The sequence below is a fragment of the Tinamus guttatus genome, unplaced genomic scaffold, assembly GCF_059628265.1.
Source record: "Tinamus guttatus ecotype Peru unplaced genomic scaffold, ASM5962826v1 Tinamus_guttatus_pri_ptg000047l, whole genome shotgun sequence".
Lineage (NCBI taxonomy): Eukaryota > Metazoa > Chordata > Aves > Tinamiformes > Tinamidae > Tinamus > Tinamus guttatus.
In genome coordinates this window covers 1,734,538-1,759,423 of record NW_028288581.1, presented here as the reverse complement: position 1 = coordinate 1,759,423, position 24,886 = coordinate 1,734,538, and the positions used below count along the sequence as shown (strand labels likewise).

At 43.1% G+C, this 24,886-nt stretch overlaps 1 protein-coding gene across 1 annotated transcript; it reads left to right on the top strand.

Moving 5' to 3' along the window:
• The first annotated feature begins 313 nt into the window (after positions 1 to 313).
• Positions 314 to 24,886, top strand: RAB20 (RAB20, member RAS oncogene family). The gene is made up of 2 exons (XM_088538568.1): positions 314 to 509; positions 24,280 to 24,886. Exons 1-2 carry the CDS (start codon positions 338 to 340, stop codon positions 24,810 to 24,812), a joined length of 705 nt encoding a protein of 234 aa, XP_088394694.1. The 5' UTR covers positions 314 to 337; the 3' UTR covers positions 24,813 to 24,886.

Here is a 24,886-nt window from a genome sequence, read left to right as displayed (position 1 = left end):
CAGCTTCTCCCGGGGGCGGCCACGTCGCCCGGTCCCTCCGCGCCGCCCCCGGCCCCTTCCCCGCGCTCCCGCCCCGGTGCCGCGGGGGCCGCGGCGCCGCCGCTCCCGCCCCGGTGCCGCGGGGGGGCCGGGCCGGTGGGAGGAGCGGGGCCGGGGCCGGGGCCGGGGCGCGCGGCGGGGCCGGCGGCGGCGCCGCTTCCCCGTCGGAGCGGCCCCAAGTCGCCGCTGCCCGCGGCACCGGGGCCGCCGCCGCTTCCGGGGCTCCGCCGGGCGGAGGGGGCGGGAGGTTCCGCGCCGAGCGGCGGCAGGACGGGCCGGGCCGGGCCGGAGCGGCGCGATGAAGAAGCCGGACGGGAAGGTGGTGCTGCTGGGGGACATGAACGTGGGCAAGACCTCCCTGCTGCACCGCTACATGGAGCGGCGCTTCCAGGACACGGTCAGCACCGTCGGCGGCGCCTTCTACCTCAAGCAGTGGGGGCCCTACAACATCTCCATCTGGGACACGGCAGGTGAGACCCCCCCCGGGCCGGACCGGCTCCCCTGCGCCGTGTCCCGCCCCGCGAAGGGCGGCGGGTCCCGTCCGAGGCTCCCCGGGGGGCTCCGCTGTGGCACCGCCACAGGCGGCCCCAGCGCGGCAGCCTCGTCCGTCCTTGTTTCTTTTGCCCGGTTCTGGCTTGGCCCTCACGTAGAAGCCGCTGGCTGAGAAGAGCGAGGGAGCAGTCACTTCGCTGCGGGCGGCCCCGCGTTTGGGCACGGGGGGCCGCGGGCGCTGCCCGGTGCGGCCGGCAGCAGCGCCCTCCCCGCGCGGCCGCCGCTCGGCGCGTTGCTTCAGCCTCGCTGTGAAATAAGTTGCCTGAGGCGAGTGGCCTGGCAGCAGTCTAAAGAGAAACCTAGTTTGGATGGGTCAGAAGGGACCTTGAACTTGCTCGTCTCGTATTTTGGGCTGGCTTCGCAAAGCCTGGTCTTACGCGGAAGGCTCTGGTGCCCGATTGTTTTCCTTTGCCTGGGGAGACTTCGGGAAGCACTTAGACAAATTGCACCTTCTCTAGTTGCTCCTGCTCACCGCAGCTTGTCACTCCTTGCTGCCTGTTTTCAAATGTCCGATATGTAACCAGTGCTGTCAGACCACAACTTCTGAGTGCCTGCAGCTTTCCAACAGCTTGGATGTGGCTGTTTGCTCCACCGTGGCAATTAAGAGCTTGCACGTAGGGATTTAATGTGCGCAGGAGCAAGGCCTGTAGACTGTTTCCACGCGGGACTGCTGCTTGTGTCCCAAAGCACGGGAGCGATTCCCAGCTCCGCTGAGCCGCCGTCGGCAGCGCCTCCCGGGTCCGGGAGGGAGTGCGGCTTGTGGCTCGGAGTCGTGGGCTGGAGGTGTTGGAGGGGCATGGGCTGGGAATGTGGCTTGTGGTTTTGATCATATGAACATCCAGCTCTTGGTGTTTAGGTCAGGAAGTTTTGCTCTGCTTTGGCAAAGACCAGATGACCCCGAAAAATGTCTGAGCACTGCAAGTGTTCTTGCTTATTTAGCTGGTCTTGGGGGAAATGCCTGTCTCGGTGTTTTTCTTGTTTTTATGCTCTGCAGAATTTTGGCCGCTGCAGACATGGCCATTGCCTTAGTGGCAACATAAAGAATGCATATTATATATTTTTGCGAGATCTGGGGAGCTGCACTTTCATGTAATATCCCGTTTTCCTTTCGGTGACGTTTGGGAGGGAAGTTCACTCGCTGTGTCACTTTGTGTCACAATTTAGCCCAAAGTGGCTTTTTTGAACCAAGAACTGAGAAGGAGGAAGAGGGGGAATAAAACTGCTGAAAAGTCATGCAAGGGGTGGGGGAAGGAAGCAAGGTAGGAAGGGGGATGGGGAAAAAAGTTTGACTATTTTGTTACTGCTTTTTGTACTACTTGTTCTGTTACTGTGGTAAATATTCCCTAGCAGTCCCCCCACCAATGTCCTTGGGGTACTTCTTTAAAAGTAAACTTTCTATAATGGACATTTTTGAATGTGGGGATTTTTTTGGTGGTCGTTGCTGTTTGTTTCTAGAACACCAGGCTCATGTAGGTGACTAGTGGCAGGCTCTGTTTCAGTAGAGGAACCTTGGTGAGGTTGGTCTTCAGTTGTTTCCTCCACAGCCTTCTGCCTTTTTACCATTTTGTGTAAAATAACTCCTTCACAGGATTTCTCTGCAATATTTAAACTTAAAAAAAAAATCAAAATTTTAATAGTCTTACAGTGCTAGTTCATCCACTGTTAATCGAGGACTCAAGTTCCAGCTTTATGTGGCTTTCTAGATGCCTCCTAGGTTCTCTTGTGATGCCAAGTCTTGTTCTCCATACGCCAGGTGACACACGTACCAGGTAACCTTCATCAGGACGTTCCTTTCATGTGTGTTCAGAGCTCGTTGCCTCTGTAGCACGTGGAGTTCCCTCTGGCACCTGGAGATCAGGTCAGTTTAGAAGGTGCTGCCTTCATAGCCCCATAGCGCCTAGCTGGGGCCTCTCGTACTGCTGGTTAACCATGGGCAGGCTTTGTGCAGCGGCCTTTCCAAAGTGGTGTTTGCAGCAAGCCAGTGGCATAGAGAGAGGTGTCCCCCCGCTCGCCTTTCAGAGGCAGAGCCCCTCTAGAGTGGTCTCAACCTGCCCTCCTGCAGAGCGAAGGCGAATCCTTGGTCTGGGGGTGTTATCTCTCCGTGGTGTCATATCCCTACCAGGAGGGTGCCAAGTAAGCTTTGGAAGTTTGTAGTAAAAAGGAGTTTAAAGTTTAGCTCATCTGTCTGTTTATTAACCTGGCATGGCTTATTGCCGAATTCTCATGAAGCAATTCTAGGATAACCGAAGGGAGAGAGAATGTTTTTATAGCTGTGTGCACAGAGATGTGAGAGAAAAACAGAAAGAAATGGCCATCCAGGAGGCTAAAAATTCTCAAGCACACTCATATGGCAAAAACAGTTCATGCATCACATTTTACTACACAAATATGTAGTGTCCCTAATAGCACCTTACACTAGTAAAATGCAGAAATTCGAACGTTTTGGACTAAAAATGAGGAGAAGCTTGAATGTAGCTAGTACACTAGTTCCAGAAACAAGAGCAGTTACTCACGTTTAATTTCAATACATGTCCTTTTGGGATTTTTTTCTGTTCATGCTGTGTTGAACATGTAAATGTATACTTATTTTTGTTTCTCTTTGCCTTTTTTTTTTTTTTTTGGTTTTAGCGCTGTAATCTCTATAGAAGCCTATAGTGTCAGTATCCCCTGTTCAATGGGTGGTTAGTCGTTAGTCTGACACGAGTTAGACAGTTTGCTGTAACAATGTAAGCCAATGAAACTTCATTTCTTTAATAGGGTTTGTTTTTACAGGATTAGACTTCAAAGACTGATGAGCGTGGCTGCAGTAGTAGTGATGGATCAAAAGTAATTGTGTAAGGATGTTACTGCTATATCGAATTCATTCCTGATGCCCTGAATCACTTAAAATATGCATCACTCTTTCTCATCAGTCTGTAAATCTTGCATCACTTCTCACTCTGTTACTGAAAATATCTCTTCCAGAGATATTTTCTTCCAGAATTAAATTTGCCAGAATACTTAGAATGTGTGTTGCTATGTTGTTGCCATTTGCTAAATCACAGAAATGCACACATTAAATATTCAACTGAGGTCTGCAGAACAAATGAATTGCTCTGGGTAGGGCTTCTCTCTCTCGCCTGTACTTTCATGCTTATCTTTATCTAGGAAAGATCAGTTGCCTGATCTACTCTAAACCTTACCTGCAAGTCTTGTAAAAGAGGAGTACAGAAGTGTCAGATGTAACTTTTTTTTTTTTTGGAAATGCTCAAATAACTTAGCATTTATAGTTTTCCCATCTGAAGATAGTGGAAGAAGTCATTTGGTAACTGTGTTCAACTCAAGGAAACAGATGAGCTACAGATGGAAGAATACTTGGGGAAATATCGTATATGCTTGCCATGCTTTTAGCTTTTTTCCTTCCTGACCATATCTGCTTTTGACTGTTTTCTCCATTGTCAGAGACCTGGCTACATGATGGTCTTGTGTCTGGTCCAGTGTGGCTGCTCCTCTGTTCTTAATGCGAAGAATTCTTTATTTGTCCCTTGGATTCTGATTCCACAAATGATGTTTGTTTGTCTTCTATTTGGCTCAGCTATTTCAAAGGAACTAAAAAACTCCATGTGCTTAAACTGTACAAAACAGAGAGGAAGTGTGAACTTTTAGAATATTCAAAAGAACTAGTCTGCTGGATAGACAGCCTGTTTTCTAAAGTGCACATTCAAATGCTTATAGACTCTCTTACTACTATGTTTAAAGTAGTATTTTTCAGAACTGAGGAACACAAGCAACAGCATCATCAACAAAAGGAACCTTCTCACTCCAAAGAACCGAAGCTTGGAGACTCAAGGACGTCCAAGCCACGTATAGATATACCCTGGGCAATGCTGAGAGCAGCTATGGAACAAACTCCAGCTTCCCGCAGGGTGTTGGTTGCCTCCAGCACGGAGCTCACACACAGCCTTTAATCTCTGGCAGCACAAACGTGCCCTCTAGTTTGGAGGCCCCTAGGCCTCCTTTTGAACGTGGGATACCATTGCACACTGCCAGCAATTACGGAGGCACTGGCAGTGTTTTGGGCTCCTCCTTTTATATTTCAGGAGGAAGAACTTGCAAGTGTGTTAGATTCCAGTCTTTTATTGGGCATTTGTTCACCTACAAATGAGCTGTGCCACCAGCACCAGGGTTTTTTGGCTACTAGCAGTCGGTGTCCCCTCTGTTGTGGGCTTAGTGTCAAAGCAGCAGACCGTTACATTAATGAAAAGTCTTCTGTAAAGTTTGCTGTGTGATGCTGAAATAGTACCCTAAGGTTTGGCTATTGAATTTGCCACCATGCAGTGTGGTAATGAGGAGACATAAAGGTTAATCAAGAAAGCAGACTTCTCAGCTGCTTTCACTTCCTCCCAACTTCAGATAGCTGACCTTGGAAGAACAGGCTTGATTTTTTTTTTCCTTTCTATAGATATTCAGTTGTGAATTCATAATTTTAGCCCATTTCCCACCTTTATTCTGCATCTTCTGACTTCTTTCCTTTTTCCTGTGACTTTTGACTTTGAGGTGCTAGTAGGCGTGAGGATGATAAGCATGTCCTGGAGAATCCTTACGCTACTGACCCAAGTCACAGGGATGGGTGCAGTGAACACTTACATTTTTAGCCTGTTTTGTCACTTCTTGTGGTGGATGGTCTGATGGGTCGGTGCTCGTGGGCACGTGCAAATTGTTCACAGTTTGTGACCTCTGGCATCCCCTGGTTCACTGGCAATCATGCAGGCAGCTACCCGCACTGGTGCTCTGAGTGTTAATTGCTATTAATTGTACTGGCCCATAGTGATATTAGAGTTCTTCCTGAGGTAGGTTTTAATTACTTCACCTTTTGAGTTTTCTTCAGTAATCTTCCGTGTGATTTTGCACTTCCTTCTGCACGTGTTTTCTGCTGGAAAGCACCTTCTTGGGGGGGAAAAGGGGGATGGGGAGGGACCCAGTCTTTCCCAGCCCTGGAAGATGAGTGGGAAGGCTGGTCTCCTTGCTGCCCTGGAGTCACTAGTTACCCTTTGTATAATCTCCAATCTGGCTGCAGGCAAGAAGGAACTCGCATCCTCCATCATGTTGAAACAAAGTAGAAGATGAAAAATGGACTAAATGGTGTGTCTTCCTCCAAACTGAGTCACAGCTCGTAGGCTATTTGCCCGCAAGGTCCTCCGATTTTTTTGCCTTTAGCCTTGGGGAAAGTTATGATGCAGGCTATGATGCTGACCTCTGTGAATTGGTGGTTCGTGCTTGCTGCCTGCAAAACGGTGGCAGCTGGGGACCAGTGCCTCGTACACAAACAGTGCAGCTTCCCCGGGACTGCTGTGTGCAGCCATGGTCCCCATATCTTGAAAGGGAAATGCAAGAGGGGAGGCTTAAGGAAACAGAATGGTTGAGTGCCTAGGAAGATCTCTTGGATGTGGGTACTGACCCCTTGAAGTGCATTTGCTATCAGTGAGCATTGTGTCTACAGCCTGCAAAGGGGATTCAGAGGCAGGAATAAAGATAAAGCTTTCCAATGTCCTCATAATCATAGTGTTGTGTGCTAGGTGATCTTCCTGCAACAGACATTTTCTGAAAAGGGCAAGATGGGAGGGGTGATTTTAAAGCATGACTAAATAATGAATTGTCTAGAGAAATTTCTGGTTTTAGTGCCTCACAACTCGAGAATAAAAACATATATAGTTAAAGTCAAAGATGGCAAATACAGTGCTCTTGTGCATACAGGTAGTTAAAATATGGAGATCCCTTTTCACAGGAAATGGTGGAAAAACTAGAACCGTCAGAAAGGAACAGGAGACAAAATTTGTGCATTTTATTTGCTCAACTCTGGGTAACTAACTTTCTTAAGAAGGAATTTTGCTTCTCACGTGTAATCTTGGTACCAGACGTTTCGGGAGAGACTGGAATGTGGAGGGCGAGCGATGTCGTTGTGAGTATTTGCTACATGGCAGGTGTGTATGAACCTCCGTGGTAGCTTCTGTATTTCAACTCCCACGCTAAATCCATGCTTTGTGCGGTATTTAATAATAGCCTGCAAAGGGAAGGCGCAGCTCTAGCCAAAGTGGGGAATTTCTTGACAATTCAAAGGGAGGCTCTGTCTCGGCTGTAGCAGCCGGCCGAAGCTGCTCAGGGCTGTGCTTGTGTTCCTCAAGGCATGGCTGAAATTCGCAGCTTCAGGTGCTCTGTAGCCCTTCAGTCACCAAAGGTTACCAATTACTTCCTAATTTTGGCTTGGGGCGAGGTCTGGAGTCTGAGAGTACGACGCCAAAGGCTGTGAGAGGGGGTTAATTTTGACAAATTTCAAGTATATATCAGTGGACAGAGGAAAAGCAGAGCAACAGTATATGTTAGTTGGGCTTGTAGTGTGTGTTTCCGTTTTACTGCGAAAATTTTTCTTTTTCGCTTGGCTGGTATGAATGAGTTCATAAAAATCCTTGAACTGGGTGAATGTGTCAAATTTAAAGCCCTGAGATAAAGCCCCAGATCCCAGGCTGAAGAGATAACTGAGAAACTTTGTAATGAAGAATTTGTGCCTTCGGCATCGTATCTTCTCTTCTGGGCTTACTGAAGGAAGAAGTGTGTTCTCCAGATGCCTCTGCCAAATTTAATTAACAGATAGCAGAAAGGTTAGCTTAAGTGCTGACTGCTTTATGGCCACGTTGAAAATGGAGCAAGAGAGGGGGGCACGGTAAAGAGATCAAGTTAATCAAACAGTGGGCAGCAAAATGCTTTGTTTTGATGTTGCTGATAAAATTTGCAAACATAGGGAAGTTCAGCTGCTTTGTGGATCAGGAGCCAGGTGAGGGAGGGAAATGTTGATGCAGAAAACTGCAGAATGGTCAAACACCGGATTATTTACCTCAGTAAAATTAGTCTCCTGGTAGGGTACTTGCAAAGGCTTAAATAGGTGTCTGCGCACACAAGCAGTCACTAATGCCTTGCTGATCGCTTCAGAATGAGTATAATATTTGCAAAAAGCAGACTTGAGCTGTCTGAGGAATGGCCACCCTTTCAACATCAGCTTGTGTGCAAGTGTGGCCGGTTATTTCCCCACATCATTCTCTTTCTAGCTGGATAATTAATGCTATGGAAGACAACAAAAAGCTTTGTTATCTGTAGCACAAAGATGAATGTGTACAGAGTAACTCTTGTTGACACTGGTTCTGGTTGTTCATGGGACACCAGGCACATTCTAGAACAGAAAACAAATAGCTGCCTAAAATAAGTACTGTGTGTTTAGGTGCCTAGGCTTGAGCAAGCTGGATCTTGGTGTATTTTTCCATTGACTGTGTACTGAACTTTCACGCTTTCCTTCAAAAGATGCAGGGTAGGTAAGTAGCTCTGAGTCGTGCAGTTCTCCAGTGACTGCTTTGTTGGCTCGTGCATGCTGAGTACTCCTCTTGTTTCATCTTCAGCTGTGGTGCAGAAGTGACATAGCTGGACTCAGCCTGCCCCGCTTCGGCAAAACTGCGCCTGATGCTCAGGCCAGTTAGGGTATCTTCTCGTTGCAATTGCTGCTTATCACATAAATAAGTTGCCTGCTTCACAAGAAGAGTTTTTTTTTTTTTTTCTCCCTCTAACTTGCAACTGCAACTTTCTCAAACTTCACTACTTCAAGAGACCCAAGTATTTTCTGCCATCTCATGTTGAAGCCATTAGCCATGTGAGCGCCCAAGCAGTTTTTCCCATGGCAATGTTTTCTGAGTAATCTGAAGGTGAACTTAGTAATTTCCTGCCTGAATCACATTGTGGTATTGCAAAGCATTAAAATAAGTAACCATTTTTGGGGGATCCATAAAGAAAGACATTGAAACTGTGATGGACAGTGATATGTTTGGAGCTCTTAAATTTTAGAATAGAAAGAATCTGTTTTTTCTCCCAAGCCTGAGTGATTATCTTGCTTTATAAGGAATATGGGATAGAACATCCTTGGATTTGATCAAAATTATGATAAACTCATTTTCCTGCTACTGCCTTCTTGACTATAAATTAATATGGAGTAATTAAAGATGTGCAGGCCTAGGAAATGAGATTTGAACTTGGTGACTTGCATAAGCTCCATTTATGGAAGTGGAACTGCTGAGAGCAGAGCGGGGAAAAAGGAAATGAACATTTTTTTTTTCCCCTTTTAATTTGAATGAACTCTATCAATACAGGTAACTTGGCAGCCTTCACCACAGGAGGTTCAGACTAACATCCTTCAGGACATCCAATTTGTTAAGCGTGCAAGGTTAATCCAGTGCTGTTAATCCATTTGAAGAAGCAAATCTAGATGAGTTCTTTTTAACTCTTTCTCTCTCTAATCTTCCCCCTTCCCTCTCTAATCTTCCCCCTTCCCTCTTAAAACAATGTTATCAAATGTGTTTGTGAATCTTTCAGGGTATATTTATCGCTCTCTTGGGCAGCAGAGCTTCACATGGGCTGTCAAAGAACTGGAAGAATGGAAGATCTGTGGTTGCTGCCAGTCTAGGGTCCTATGTAAACTTTAATTTATGCTTTAATTTATGTAATGCTTTACATACAAACTAAAAAGAAAATTGTTTTTGAACTTCCCCCCCTTTTTTTTCCTCTATCTAGTACACTAGATCTATCTTGGTCTTTCTCATAGCAGTAGTATTTTTGTGCCCTGGTTGAGATGACCTTATTTTGAGTTCTTGCTACCCACCCTTTCGCCAAAGGTTCAGCGTGACCCATTTCCCTCTCCCATTGTGTGAGTTGCTTCGCTGTTGGGACTAAGCTGGGGGCAGTTTAATGGTTTATGCTGTGAAAGTGAGTTTAGTTTCTGTCCTTCATCTGGGATCTGCACGTACAGATGTGTTGCTTCTCCTATTAATTGTCCAGGTTAGAAATACGGCTCTTGATTTACAAAACTGCACATTTAGTTTAGAGGGTTTTTGTTTGTTTGTTGATTATTTATTGTTTCTGCTGTCCTACTGTCCTTGTCTCTTTTTGGGTACAGACAGAAACTGAAGAAATGTTTCAAGAAACAACCAACCCTCCCACCCTGCAATGAAGCTGAGTCACCTTCCAGGCTTCACAGCAGGGCTCATCACATCAAATGACTTCCCTTAGGTCACTGCAAGTGAGACTTACTAAAAATATCTTGTATAATGATATGGAAGTTTTCTGAGACCCCATTATAGCCTGTTGCTTATTTTTAAGAAGTAAATCTCTAGTTTTTTTGAACCTGCAAACATCTCAAGCTGCTCTTTCCCCCGCTTTCCCGGCCCAGCCTACTCCACCCCAGCCAGGGTGCTTGCTGCTTTGTTTTGCCAGGAGGAACAAACACACCAAAGACTCACTTGAAGATATCAGCACTCTTCTTCCCACAGGAGACAGCTATATGTATCATATTCTTACTGTTTTCTCCTTATCTTCTTTCCTGTTCTGGCATTGCATGCCCTTTCCACATTAGCCTGTTAATGTTATTTTTGTGTGTGTATATATATTTATTACTTAAACCCTGGAAATATAGCGGAAGTGAGATTAGTTTCTGTCCCCTTTCTGAGTGGTGGGGCACTCTGACCTAGAGCTGCTGCCTCACTCTGACCTAGAGCTGTTGCCTCATCTCCTGTTTAATTATGAAAGACAAGGATTTAATGCATGGGGATCCGTAGCTGGTTCCCCTTCCAGTAAGCAGCTTCTGCTTGCGGTGTATGAGCTGAATGGAGATACATGCTGCAGTGATAAGAGATTGCTCCTCTTAGTTTATTCAGCATACAAAGTTCAAAACGGAATTTTTCATGATTTTCTGTGATAGTCCCATTGTGTCAGGTTAAGGAACATTCATGAAACAGGATCATTTTTTAACCATGCCTGTTTTGTGGCTTGCATTTCTTTAAACCTCAAATTAAGGCCTCCAAATGGTGAATCCTAATATGCTCTTAGGACTGCACGTAAAGAAGCCAAAAGTAGAATTAAAAGGGAGAGCGAGTGCTAGAAACGTAAAAGCCGTGTGTTCCTCTTGGTACAAGTTCTGAACCCTGAGCCGCGCATCCCATGATTAAATGATCTGAATGACGGAGTGTCCCCCACGGAAACCAGCAAGCTGAGGTACGTTTGGCTCCATCTTCCCTTTTTGGAACTCGCTAAAGGCAACTCGCACATCACTAGGAATTTGTCCTGCTTTTGCAAAGAGCTAACTGTCCAGGGGCAACGAGTGGGCATCACTAGGAATTTGTCCTGCTTTTGCAAAGAGCTAACTGTCCAGGGGCAACGAGTGGGGAAGACTGTAATTGACTGGAAACTTGTGGCGAGTGGTAAGATGTCGTAATTTCCTTAAGGGTAAATTATGGATGAATGAATTGTGTGTGTTATTCTTAGTTGAGGATCTGCCCATTAAAAAAAAATGGTATTAAAACAAGTCGTTAAAGATATCTGTCTAGTAAGTGATCCCAGATTTATGTCCCTTGTTATTAATGTGTGTTTGCCTTCAAAAATTAAAAAGATTTTTTTTTTCTTATAATTGAGTCTGTTACATCTATAACCTTCACTTCTACTCAATTGGCAAGGTTTTAATCTTCTTAAAATTCCTTATGATGACTGGCTTAAAAACCAGTTTAAGGGTTCCAACCTGGAACTAGCATATATTATCTATTACAGCAGAGCTGTATTTCACCACCTGATAGTTTAACCTAAAATAAGAGGCATTTAACGAGTGTCTGCAGTAGCAGGCCATCTATGAGTGCCTTCTATTGATCTCATAGCATGTAACTTCCTAATGCTTTTCAGATGTCTCTGTATTATTCATTATGCTTGCAAGGGCCACTTCTCATTTTTAAAACGTGCAGTACAGCAAGTCACTTGCTACACCAAGACTTGCCAGAATTTTGGTGAAGCCTGGTCTGGGGTTTCCCAGAATGTGCATGCTGTGTTTTGTAAGGCATGTTTTTTCTTCAGTGGTGAAGAGTGGTGCATTCAGTTGCTGTGTTGGGCTAACTTCTTTCTTTCTGATTTTTGCAAGATTAGATAATTTTGAAATCTTTTCATTCCTCTTCCTGTCTTTCACTCCCAACGAACTTTGAAATGTATTGGTAGGTTGAAAGATTTTTGGAAGTGTTGCTCCATCAGGAACCATGGCCGGTACCTCCAGGGCAGAGCTGGCACTTTCTATATGTTACAGGACTGCAGTCCCTGTGCTAGATAAAGCCCCAGTGCTGTTGTGGAGGAGCATGAAGGTCTCTGGCCGTGGTGAAGGACAGGAAGATGTGTTCTCATCCCTGATTGCACTGCCCTAAAATTCTTCCCAGCTTATTCCCGAAGGCTGAAGAAACTGTGGCCTCTGGTATAATGACTGCAGGGATCCCTGAAAGAGCCTGTGGGTTGAGCGGTGCCTTGAGCAAGGTCTGGGTGCATCTTGGGTTGCGGTCAAGCAGTGTCACTGCAGCTGGAAATAGGCACTGGCAGCTCACTGGTGTTGGTGGCTGGGTTATACTGGTGCTTGCCATAGCTGTTCTTGAGAGTTCAATGCAGATATTTGTGCTCTTTGGTGCGTAGCTGAACTTTGCTAGGCCCCTGGGAGTCAGCTGCGGGACAGCACTCGCCCACGGGCTTGACTGCAGAGGACCATGTTGGTGGGTTAGTTTTCTGTGCTCAGATAGGGATTTGAAGAGGGAGAACTAGGAGGCAGAAATATCTTATTTGTGGTTGCAGTGGTGATACAGAAATGAAAATAAAGGTCATGAATTAGACTGTTTAATCTTGTTTACAGTTAGATACAAAACTCTCCACCTGAAAATATAATTCACAGAGGGTATTCTTTCAGTAACTGTAAAAACTTTTTTTTTCTTTAAAATGCTTCAGTCACTTAAGATGTTATTATTTTATGGTGTTCTTGCTCAAAAAATGTTATAATGTTGGTATGATGTATTGCACTGAGTGTGTGTAGTTACCCTTCTGCAAAAAAAAAAAAAAAAAAAAATTATAGGAAGCTTTGGTTTAAAAAGTTCTGAACAGATATCTCACATGCGAGCAAAACATCTAATGAGGAAGTCAAAAACCCTAAGTAAGCTTAAAATAGGAATAAAAATGGATAAAAGCAACAGGAAATGTTCTCATCTGTGAGGGAATGGACAGACGTGGACTTGCTGCCTCTCTCCACAGAGAGCAGGAAGGGTAAGCGGGGCCTTAGTGTTTCAGAAGGGTTGTACCCATACTGGTTCAGGAGGGCACCATCAACTAGCAGGGCCCTATCCTTCCCTCTTTTTAATCGCTCCCCTGTATCAATGTTTGCTTAGAAGCCAGATTAACTTGCTGGTTCCTCATTGAGCAATATGACACATCCAATAGGTGCTGTGTGATCTACCAGGCCCCTCACAGCTCCTCAAAAGGCATTAAATTAAACCAGGCTGTAGGTTTCGTTCAAAGCCGAAGACCAAATTCTGAGTTTGAAGAGCAAACTTCATGAGGGAAGGCAAACGGGCTTTGACAATCTGGTGTCGGAGTGATTCTAAAGGCTGTAGATGAGGGCCTGGTACAACCTCTGCTTAGCAGTTGCCCATGTAGATGTGGGGTCATCATCATCCCTGCCAATTCTCTTGTGGGAAAGAGCTGTATATTTAAGGGAAAAGTATTAGTTTTCGACTAGTGGAAAGAGAAATAAGTTTCCTTTAAAGCTCTGTGTGTGTAAAAGATGAATTCCCTTCCTGTTAAGTGACTTTCTCCAAAGAAATGGGTTGGTGTTCAGAGGGCTGTTTGCTCCACCTAGGATTGAGTGCCCTGCATAGACATAAACACAGCTCTGTAACTAGTCGTCTAACTCTTCCAAAGTAAATTCTAAGTTTTCGCTTTTTTTTTTCTTTTTTAAATTCCACAAAGATTTTGTTCCAATAATTCCTTTCCTTAAAAGGACAGCCATTTGCCACATGACAGTTTCCTTTTAAGTGGCCATTTAAAATTGTCAAACATAAAGCTGCAGAAGAATTTCATGTTGCTGCTTACATTCTGATTACAAAAAAAAAAAAGTTTTCTAAATCTTAAATTTCTAAATCCTTGCACCTCTGCTCCTATTTTAGTTACAGGTATAACTTAATTTAATTCTCAAGTTCTGGGCCACATCCAGTTTTTGGCAGGGATGGTGCTTATGCCAGATTTCAGCTAAAGTTCTGGTAGAGAAAACCCTCTTAGACAAGATGATAACATCTTGCAGATCTGACGTCCCCTTCCTTCTTTTGTGAGACTTTGATGCTTAGATAAAACCTCTTCCTCTGAAACCTCACTGCTGTACAGAGGAACAGGTAAATACCAGTGGTTAGTGTTGCAGAAACACTCGGTGTGTTTGCGGGGCTACAGGACTAAGGTCAATGCTGTTTTTCTTACGCAAGGGCTTTGCTGCTTTCAGACAGCTTAAAATGCCGTGAACTGCTTGAAGCTTCTGGGCCTGTTTCCTTCTCTTAAAAACAAACAAAGCAGCTCAAGAGAGCTAAACAAAACGGGTGGTTTGGATCAAAGCAAGTCTTGCCTCACTAAATGAAAAAGGCATTCAGCATGGTGGGAGTGGTCAGTGGGATCTTTAACTGTAAGTATATATATTTTTTGTAGGTCTACTCAAAGTTTTTGTTGGCAAAACGCATGCCGGATAATGTGGTTAGGTACATTCATCCATGTAATGCCTTGTGTCATTGGGCATAATATCATAGAATCATAGAATGCTTAAGGTTGGAAGGGACCTCCAGAGATCATCTGGTCCAACCCCCCTGCTCACGCAGGGTCACCTAGAGCACGTGGCACAGGACTGCGTCCAAGGGGGTTTTGAAGATCTCCAGAGAAGGAGACTCCATAACCTCTCTGGGCAGCTTGTTCCAGTGGGTTGGAAGGTTATGATATGGTTGGAAGGTTAGGAGTATCTGCCAAAGAATTTGAGTATAGAAAAACATATTTCTTTGGCCTAACAAAAAGGAAGTTAAGTGACACAATCTCCTTTCCATGAGTGTCCAACAGGACTGTCCTTGAATGGGTAGGTGGAAGTCTCCATTGCCAGTTATGGAATGAAAATTGAGTAACTGTTTGTAGGAGCTGAATGAAAGATGTCTCTGCGACTATTTGAACTAGTTTGCAATTCAGTAGTGCAGAATTGGAAAAGATAAGTGCTCTATTTGATGTTTGCTCTATTTGAAGCCTGGGTGAGAGAATTTGTCTGCAACGATCAGCTTGTTTGATCCTGCTCTGACTCTGCATACTCTAAGGGCTGCGGCAATGGGGATGGATCTGCACCAATACAAGATGAGCTGCCAGGCATGTGCTGCTTTTAAAAAGTGAAAACTCTGCTTAAAAATCACATTTCTCTGTGAACTATCACACACTGTTGACTGTTGAACAAGCACAGCAAATTTTTAGCTGAACCTTGGTTCAGTTCCTGCTTTTTTAAAGAAGTGATTTACGTCTGCCTGTCTTGAGTGATATCTTTAGCACAAAAGAAAAATTTGATGACCAAAAATTTATTTTGGAGTTTCTATCAATTTGTGTCTATAAAGAAATCCTTTTTTTTTTTTTTTTTTTTTTTTTTTTTTTTTTTTTTGCATCTGAGTTAAGAAAAAATCCCCCTTAACTTAAAAAATCCCATTCCCTCAAGCCCCTCAAGCAATCATGTTATAATCTATTTTGATATTTTTATTAAGCTGACTTGGGTGGGTACCCTTTTGCTGAAGAAAAAGCATCCCAGCTTCAGATAAAGCTCAGAGGATCTTGCAGATCATTAACCGTGTCCTATGGAGTTTGGTGCGTGGTTGTGCTGCTCTGGGCCCCCGCTGCCCCGGCACAAGTTGAAACACAGGAATTTCCATCTCCACGTGAGGAAGAACTTCTTTACTGTAAGGGTGACAGAGCCCTGGAACAGGCTGCCCAGAGAGGCTGTGGAGTCTCCTTCTCTGGAGATCTTCAAAACCCACCTGGATGCCACCCTGTGCCACGTGCTCTAGATGTCCCTGCTGGAGCAGGGGATTGGACTAGATGATCTCTAGAGGTCCCTTCCAACCTCAACCATTCTGTGATTTTTTTCAAACAAGTGTTCAGTTGGCTGCTGCTCCTGCCTGACAGGCAGTAGAAGTACCATTGCAGTGAACTTCTTTGGATGAATTGTTTCATAGGAATCTTGCTTTTTCTGAATGTTAATTGAATTGGTGTCTGTATATCTAGCATTAAAAAGTCAGTTACCAAGCGGCAGAGTCGCAATTTGGCAAGGGAAAGCTGTATGGTGACACACATGATTATTTTCCCAGTCTCTTTGGGCTGTCTTGGAAGGGCTGTTCAATAATTGCTCTGGATGTATTTAGCAAAAAAAAAACAAAAAACAGAGCCAAAATATAATTGTGAACACTTTTTTTAATTATTATTGATGAAAAACATAAAAGGAGAAACAAATCTAATGACAGTTACTACTATCATTCATTTCAATTTGCAGCTTATATTACTTTTTTTGGGGGGAAAGCTGTAACTAGAAATAAACTTGAATCTAGAAACTATTATTTTTAGAAAAAATATTAATCCCCTTTTTAAGGGAAGGCTCTTCTTTTAAAAGATAGATGAAGTGGCTTGGATTTTAGGACAAAATGCTTTACCTACTTCTAATTTGATGGTCCCTGCTGAAACATGTCCTGCAAACCTTATTTATGAAGTGCCAGTTATTTATAGCTTAGCTATTTTATTTTAAGAGGAAGAGGTAGAAGTAGGATAAGATTTATTTTGTTAAATGTATTAATATTCTTAGGTATACAGAGTACTGTTGTTTTTTTTTTTTTTTTTTTTTTTTAATTTCCACCAATAATGGCTCTTTTGTTTATTTCAGACACTTTCCAACCTAACGTATCTTCCAGTGGTTCCTTTTTGTAAAGATTCTGAATGGACTCGCAGCCAGGATTGGTGGTATTGCAACTCAATCGTATGCTGTCTTTGTATTAGAATAAGTGGAATGAACAAAACTTCTTAGATTATGTGTGTGTGTTTTTTTTTCCTATAGCTCGTCTTTCTTTTAATAATTTGTTCTTTTCAAACCTTACTCTTGCTTCCTATATTTGTTTCCATATTTTTCTGAAACATAGTAGAGGACAGAAGTATGTGACTCGGGCTCTTAGAGCCCTAACTAGAGCAAGGGAAGTAAAAATGACCCATTTTTTAATGAAAGATTGTAGTTCCTGGTGTGGGGTAGCCTTCCAGGCACTGTTGGCAGAATGTGAATTGCTTGTAGAGATGCTTGAAGGGGTTTTGCTTTTGTTATTTAAAGGACTGGGAATAAAAGGCAAGTTTTATTTTTTCCCTTCACGTATTACATTAAAGATAAAGCCCCAATAATAGCCCTTGGTGTTTGGTTAAGCTAATTGTTCCATCCATCCATCTTTTTCCGTATCCTATTATAGCTTCTCGTCTTTTTCCATAGAGCATATATTAATATCTGTTAAATATGTGGGCACAACTTGCAAGGGAAAAAGTTATATAAATAGTAGATAAGATTTATGATTTACTTTTTAAAATTTGCTTTTGAGAATTAATCTTTTGAAGAGGGCATTCAGTTAGACTTCACTGTATTTTTCTTCTTTTTGATTTCTCCCAAGATTTACATTTCTTAATAGCAAAGTTTGCCTATGTTACGTACCCCAGACAGTGCTGGATCACGGATTCTAGTTTAGCAGACATCTCAAAAGTGTCTCTTCTAATACCTTTGTTTACACAGAAGGTACAACCAGCATAAATTTGGGATTATGATCCCAAAGCATTTCATGATTTATCAAAACCATTCTTTTCCCCATTTATGTAACTAGTTGGGTTTTCATGAATAAAATTATCAGATTTTTCATATTCAATTTAACAGACCTGATTTTGGTTATGGTATTTGGTGGGATGCTATTTTGTATGTACTAGTCTGTTGTATAGGATTTCTTCATGTCTATGGAGCCTAGGTTTTATCAATATGACCTAATGCCATTTAGAGATCAGGAAAATAACATTTCAATCCTCCATTATAATAATGCACTTAACTTACTGTGAGAGACCTGCAATTAATTCAAATGTGCTTGAATTGCATCTGTTAGAAAGTATCTCCTGTTTAAGTATGTATGGTTAGTAAGGCTTTCTTGTGGGTGATGGATTGTTTCAATATATCGCTTGTTTGGTGGAATTTGGGACTTGTCTCCATTTGACTATTGTGTTCTCTTTTTATGTGATGTTATTCATATGCTTGCAACACATGTCCTGAGTATGGGACCTTCCTCAATGCTGGCCTCTAGCGAAGGAGGAGGACTGATGAGTGTAGCTCCTTAACGTAAATAAAAGCAGTGGTGTAAACCTCTAAAAGCCGTCAGGCTTGAAGCTTGGTAACTTTGGACACGAGCTAGAAGCATCCTCTATGATAGACAGCGCACCTGTGTGTGTGTGTAAGGAGGAACATAGCTACACCTTGGTGGTGCTTTTGAGTGATGTCAGTGGTTTAAATTAGGTGCTTTACAGGCTAAAGTTGTGTGTTAATTTTTGTTTTATTAAAAGGGTGTTTTGAAGTGTTTTTCCTACCCTCAGATCTGACTGTAGGGAATTTAAGTAATTTGTAAAGAAATGTTATGCTAAGTTCTAGCCTTTCTAGTCTTGGTGTGGTGGGGGGTGTGTGTGTGTGTTTTGTGTGCGTTCAAATAAAGTATTGGTTAAAGGGAGGTGACAGGAAGCTGTGCCATTGTGTGTGTGATAATTTCAGCACACTGAAGGATGGTGCTCAGTTTGGTCATGGTTTCCTGTCTTAGCTAAGTGAGAGGTCGCTCCCTCTGAACTGAAGGAAATTTATAAGCCTAAAATAATTCATGTTTGTGGAGTGGGGAAGTTTAGGGGGTCTGGGGAGTCTCTGACTCCTTCAGAACTCAAAGTATTTGCTCTTTAAGTCAAAAATGCGTAGATTTCAGGGAGAGACGATCTCTTTTTCCATGTAAATCTTCTGAGGTGAGGTGGAGATTCTTGGCTTGGAGACTGAGCGCGAGTTGCTTTTGGAAGTAGACTAGGCTTGTCTGAATTGCATCTTGCCTTGAGGCTGCTCTCACGACGGGTTTTGAAGGTTTTTCTTCAGAGAGGCGTGCTCCAGAGCGCTCCTTTGTTCTCCCATGGCTTGGCCCATGAGGCGGTGGTGGTTTTCTTCTTCCATGCGCTACTCTTTCTACTTCGAGTTGAAAGGGAAGCCCTTTGGGTAATAAGATCAGTGCTCTCCGATGTTTGTGTTGCAGCTTTTGCCAAGGCGTCCCCGCTTCAATAACTGCCTCACAAACTCCTGAAGAGCAGCACGGTGTGGCACAGTCAGGCACCTCCAGTGGTGATTCATCTCTGAGTAATGAGCATAAATAAAATAAGCTTCTCGATTATTATTTTATTTTTTCAGTTGAGCCGGAGGTCTGTTGCATGCTGAAACATCAAAATACACAAGTGTATTTTATACTGTAACATTGTGTGTGTCCAATATTAAAGAAAGGCTAGGATGGAGTTTAAAAATATTTTCTAGTTATTCAGTGTTTTCTTGGCATGCCTTTTTTTTTTTTTCCCCACTCTCTCCTTCCAAGCACTTTTATTCTATAGGAAGTTTTGCCTTGGAGCAAAAACAAATGTTGGCGTTTCTTATGGATCAGGAAATCATTAAATTCAAACAGCTTCTGGGTGTATATAAAAAAAAATTGAGTGGTCTAGTGTTTTCATTCTTTCCACTAATTCCTTCTTATGCTCTCTGTTTTAATCCTTTGGGGTGGGGAGCTTTATTTTTATCCCCAAGTAACCGCAGGCCTAGGCCAGCCCTCCTTAATTTAGTGCCCGACTTCAAGGGAAGTGGGATAAAGCCTTCAGGAAGGAGTAAGTACCAGCCTTGAATAAGCAATGAAGAAGCCTGTTGACCTTGTCAGGGCAGGGCTTTAAAGCCCCTACTCACCTGTGGGGAGGGGAATTTTCCTGAAACCTTCAAGGACTTTTATTGCTTGTTCTCTGATAGGCAGCCGGGTGGCTTAGTCTGCTTGCACAAATAGAAATCTCCCCCTCCAAGTTGCGTGGTTTCCCCCTATGTCTTTTAAAGGATTATGGTTTTACTGTTTTACCTGTAATCGGAGGGAAATGCTGCCTCTTAACAGGGAGCTGCTTTCGAGACTGCTCGTGTGCTCCCCTGGGTGTTCCCACTGGAGTAACCCGCATCCGCCTCGTGTGGTGAATGCTCATTACAGGCAGCCACGCCACCCTGACCTGCAAAACGTCCCCTTTCTTCTCCTTCACCCCGACAGGAACTGCAGCGCGAGCTCACAGTGAGGTGACGGAGTGACTAGAGCGGTGCTGGTACCTGCTTGTCCGGGCAAGGCGCGCCAGCGGGAGTTCCCTCTTCAGCCTTCATCTCACTGCAGGACAGCTCTGTTTTAATGCTGTTCTCAGTGCTGTGTCACGGGTGTCTATTTTGGTTTCATTTCCCCCCTCCCTGTTTTGGCTATCTTCCGAGGGCACAATTCCCATCTTGCTCTGCAAGCGCTCGGGCTCCAACTCTGGAAGATAAGATTAGAATATGGAAGGGAAAACCTTGCTGATAGCTCCCCTTCCAGTTAATTCTTCTCTAATCCTGTTCAAATTACAATCCTGTTGAAACCACAGTGAAAAGCCCTGGAAGAGACCTTGTTATGTAGGGACTATCTCTAGGGCTTTCTAGGCAATTTTGGTGTTCTCTTGCCTACTTTAGTACAATACTTGGTTCTTTCTCTCTACTTTACATACTTTTCCTTACTATGACTTTAGAATCCGAGGTCCCCTTTCAAACTTTAGATCCTCTTTCAAACAACGTTTCTCCTCCAGTGTTTTCTGGAAGAGGTTTTTTATCGCTTTAGCATCTGCAACATTTTATTCCCTCAAGGCGTAAAGAGTCTGTTCTGCATTTTTGTCTATTCTCGGTATTGAGACGCTTCAAACCTGTTCTTCCTGTAGAGGATTTCTTGAAAGTGTGTATGTGTGGGAAGCAGTGCTACTACTTCAGATGCAGGGAAAGCCTTTGAAGAGTTGGGGGAGAGGGAAGAGATTCAAATCTGAACATTTCTTGTTCTCCTAAGCATTGAGCAGCCTTATTTGGGCAACTGAGTAGGTTTCTTTGAGTACCTTCTTCTGGGGATGGAGGGCAGGAATTGCTCCAAGAAGCAGGTTGGGAGGGATGTTTGGCATCGTGGCTACGTAGCAGGTCCCACAGCCTGTGCTGTAGGAGCGGAGAAGGGCCGGGGGAGCCTGCGTGGGGCTCTACTCCCATTGCTGTTAAAACGTTCACGAGCTCCACGGCCTCGCAGCAGAGAGCTGTGGCTGAGGTCAGAAGGGACCTCTAGAGATTATCTAGTCCAACCCCCCTGCTCAAGCAGGGACACCTTGCTCATTTATCAGATGTGCTTCTTACAGGGCTGACTACTTGGTTCACCTTTGGATTTCTTAAAAACTTTATAGTGCTGAGGTCCATATGGCTCCATATTTGTTTCGCCTGGCAGGCCATGAAAGGATTTTGAGAAGGCCTGTTGGCTGCCCTGTCCAGGATGGGTGACATCTCTCTCAAGAATTCATATTCCTGCTGGAGGAGCCTTTGAGGAGCTAATGGGAGCCCTTGGGAATGGTGAATGTTGCAGGCAGTGGCAGGGCTGGAGGGGTGTGGAGTTGTTTCAAATAGAGCATAATACAGAGATGAAAAGGGAATGGAAACTGGGCTTGATAGTTTGGCTTTGAGAATTTCCTTTATCTTATGTCTCTGTAGTTGATTCAGGTCTTGCATTTTTTGCCTCTATTGCATGTTCCCTTTCTTTTTGAAAGGGTGGAATTGTTTAATTCTTTGGATTTAGGGCTTACTATATAATTTAGCCAACAGTGGAAAAAGGCATGTGATTGGCCTAGGACCAGAGAAGAAGGAATAACTGGTCGTAAGAAGGGGATGGCAGTCATCTTGTAATATTTTTTTTCACAGTAATACCTGATATGTTTTTGCCTGTCACCCTAGCAAACAGGCAAGATATTAACTTAGATTATTTGCATGGTTTTGATTTTATTTTTCCCTACAACCAGGATTGTTCCAGCTCTTAATTGCTATAAGTGGTCTGTATAAGAAGACTGTGCAGCCAACAATAAATAATGCTTTTTTTGCATGTTTTGAAGTAAGGATGAGAGACTATTCATAATTCCTCTGATATAATTAATTCTTTATTCAAATTCCTCCCCAGTGTTTTTTTCTTTTTTTCTTCTTTCCAACAATGTATAAATTGTAGAGTAGACAGTTTGTAGGTAGGATGTGAGTGTCCTGGTTTGTATTATGCTGTGCAAGGGAACTGATTAAATTAGCATCCAAATTCCATTAAACAAGTACTAGTATTGTTCTAACATTTGGTTTCTGCAGTAAATTATTTTGGGGGCTGGATTTTATGGCTTCGGCATCTGAAGCGGGAGAATTGTGCAGAATATATGTTCCATTGTGGCTTCCAGACCACAATATACTAAAGAATTCTGATGAAAACAAACTGGGTCATGACAGAAAATGCCTTTCAGACTGTAGGGACTTTCAGTGCAGCTGAAAGCACAACTTTGAACATTAGATTTAAGCAAAAGTGTAAAAACAGCACTCTTCCCCCTCCCCTTTCTCCCAATCTGCCCTGACTCTGAGTCAGGGGATACCTTGTTTTCGTTAGCTTTGTTCTTTTCCCCTTTTTCCTGCCTTCCACATCCCTGCTTAAAGAATTTGTTTTGCTGGAGGAAAATGAATCAGAGTACATATAAAATAGCACAGATGCAGTTTTCCATAACGTTGCTTTTCTGAACTCCATTCCGTGAACTTTTGACCGACTTAACATCTTGTAACGCTGATTGCCATACTACAAGTATTCATGGTGTACAGAAAATAAAAATTAACCCCATGCATGATTTTTGATATATTATCCTCATTTTCTGTGTTACAAGAAAGAGTAAATAACTGTTTTTTGGTTACTTTCTCTGTACTAGGTATGAATTTTTAGGCTTCTGTCTTGTACCCTTTTTTTCCAATCAGCTTCTCACTAGCCCTAGAGGTACTAGAATCTTTCCTTGTGCAAAAGTCTTTCATATTTCTGAGCATCCTCTTCACCTTACTTTATACCTCTTTATATTGTACTCTGTGCTATGTTCCTTTTCAAATGTATTTCTTTGTCAGAATTTCACACAGTTCTCAAGAAGCAGCAAGCTGTGGCTTAATGTTTTCCATTTTGTTTTTACTAACAACTATGAATACTTCTGGTCTCTTCTGACTGACACTGAGAAGTGTGCTGATGGTTTTCAAAAGACTGTCTACAGTGAGTCAATACCTATATTTTTATATATAAATATTTTATATTTATATATATATTTTCTCACAGATTGGAGATAAGTCTCTAAGTTAGCTGTCATTGTGTGTTTGCTCATGTGTGCTGATGTGTTGCTCCCATAATACAGAAACCTGTATTTTTTCAGCATGAATTTATTCCATCTTTATTATTCCACATGTCCACATGTGGAGTAACATTGCACATATTCCAAATAGTCATTTACAAGGATTTCATGGTACTGTAACTTTTGGTAGTTTGTGCACCTGTGCAAAAAAATAATGTAACCAGATCACTTCTATAGTTTCCAGAAATAGAGGCCATGTGTGTGGAGATTGTATGAAAGATCTGATAAATGATGATGAAATGTTTGAGAGTATGGTTGGGGTCACATCATTCTTTCTTCTTCGGAAGTCATGTTCTTAGGAAAGTATTTTCCTCTCAGCAGGAAGCTTGCCCTTTCTTCTGTCTTATTTCCTGTGCTCTCTTGGAAGATGGTTTCCATCACAGAACTTTAAGAAGGGTAAATTTTGTATTCTAAGAAGCAAAATTTAAAGATCATCAGGGCTTTGGTGGAAGTGCTGCTGTTAGAGATTCATTGAATGATGAGCAGGAGGAAATGTTTTATAATTAGTTGGTGGTTGTGTGATAGGCAGAGCAGTTTCATGAAAAGATAAATTACTGTTAAAATGAAGTTAGGTTTCTCCATTGTGTGTTTAATATTTTTCAGTGTTATTTATGGTGAGGCAGACACCTAGCAGTACAGGATTTATATGGCATTATTAAAGGAAAAGATATCCTTTCCTGTAAAGCCAATGTACCCTGAGAACTGCGAACATGTACTAAAAGTATAAATTGCTCACTAAATCCTTCAAAATCTAGAAAGAAGTGGGTTGCTGACTTTGAGCCAGGGTTTCTCAACTGGATTTACTTAGAAATTGTGTACTGCTTTTATGCAACTATAAATTTTAGTGAAGTTTGAAACAATGGAACTTAGTTTTTGTTTGTGAATGGTTAGACAGGTGGAAAGGGCTATCTGTTGATGCAAGCAGGGTAGTAGTTCATATGGCATAAATGAAATATAACATGCTTTCCCTCACCCTAGCTGTGAATGTTGCCACACTTGCTCAGTCATTCATCTCTGCCGACTCCCTGCTCTAAAACTCAGCATGCAGTGAGCTTGGCTGTTCTGGGGCCCTGTTGCATTCTTAAAGAAAACCAGAAACAAGATCTGAACGTGGTATAAATCCCACATTATAAATCCCGAATTTTCACCTCGAGCGCTGCATCCAAATCATAAAACTCGCCTAAAAGTTCTTTAGCTCCTTTACTCCATTAACAATGTGACTTCTGGTGCACTAACTTTTATTTTTGGTTTGTTTTGCTTTTAAACCTTTGCCAGGACGGGAGCAGTTCCACGGCCTTGGCTCTATGTACTGCCGCGGAGCAGCTGCTGTGATCCTCACGTACGATGTAAACAGCCTCCAGACCCTGACGGAGCTGGAAGACAGATTCTTGGCACTGACGGACACTGCAAGTGCTGACTGCATTTTTGCTATTGTTGGAAATAAAGTTGACCTCACTGATGACTGTGCTTTATCACCCGAAACGGAGGAGGAAAACAGACCTGAAAAGCCCCTTGCCAGTGGTGGCTCTACCAAGGTGCGAAAACAAGTCCGTGCAGAGGATGCAATTGCGCTCTATAAAAAGATACTGAAATACAAGATGCTGGATGAGAAGGATGTTCCAGCAGCTGAGAAAATGTGCTTTGAGACCAGTGCAAAAACGGGATATAAGGTGGACTACCTCTTTGAAACTGTCTTTGAGATGGTAGTACCAATAATTGTACGGCAGAAGGCTGAGGGGCCACAGCAAACTGTAGACATCACTGATTACAAACCAGCAAAAAGGACAAAATCTGGTTGCTGTGCCTGAACGACCTATGTGGTGTAGGGAAAGGGAGGGACTGTTCTCTGTAGCGATCTGAAGAGTAAGAAGCGCTTAGATTT

What these genes read in the sequence shown, in the direction of transcription:
- RAB20 (XM_088538568.1), top strand. Translation starts at nt 338, where the DNA reads ATGAAGAAGCCGGACGGGAAGGTGGTGCTGCTGGGGGACATGAACGTG. An exon ending in CTCCATCTGGGACACGGCAG is followed by an intron (nt 510 to 24,279) that starts GTGAGACCCCCC and finishes AACCTTTGCCAG; the next exon opens with GACGGGAGCAGTTCCACGGC.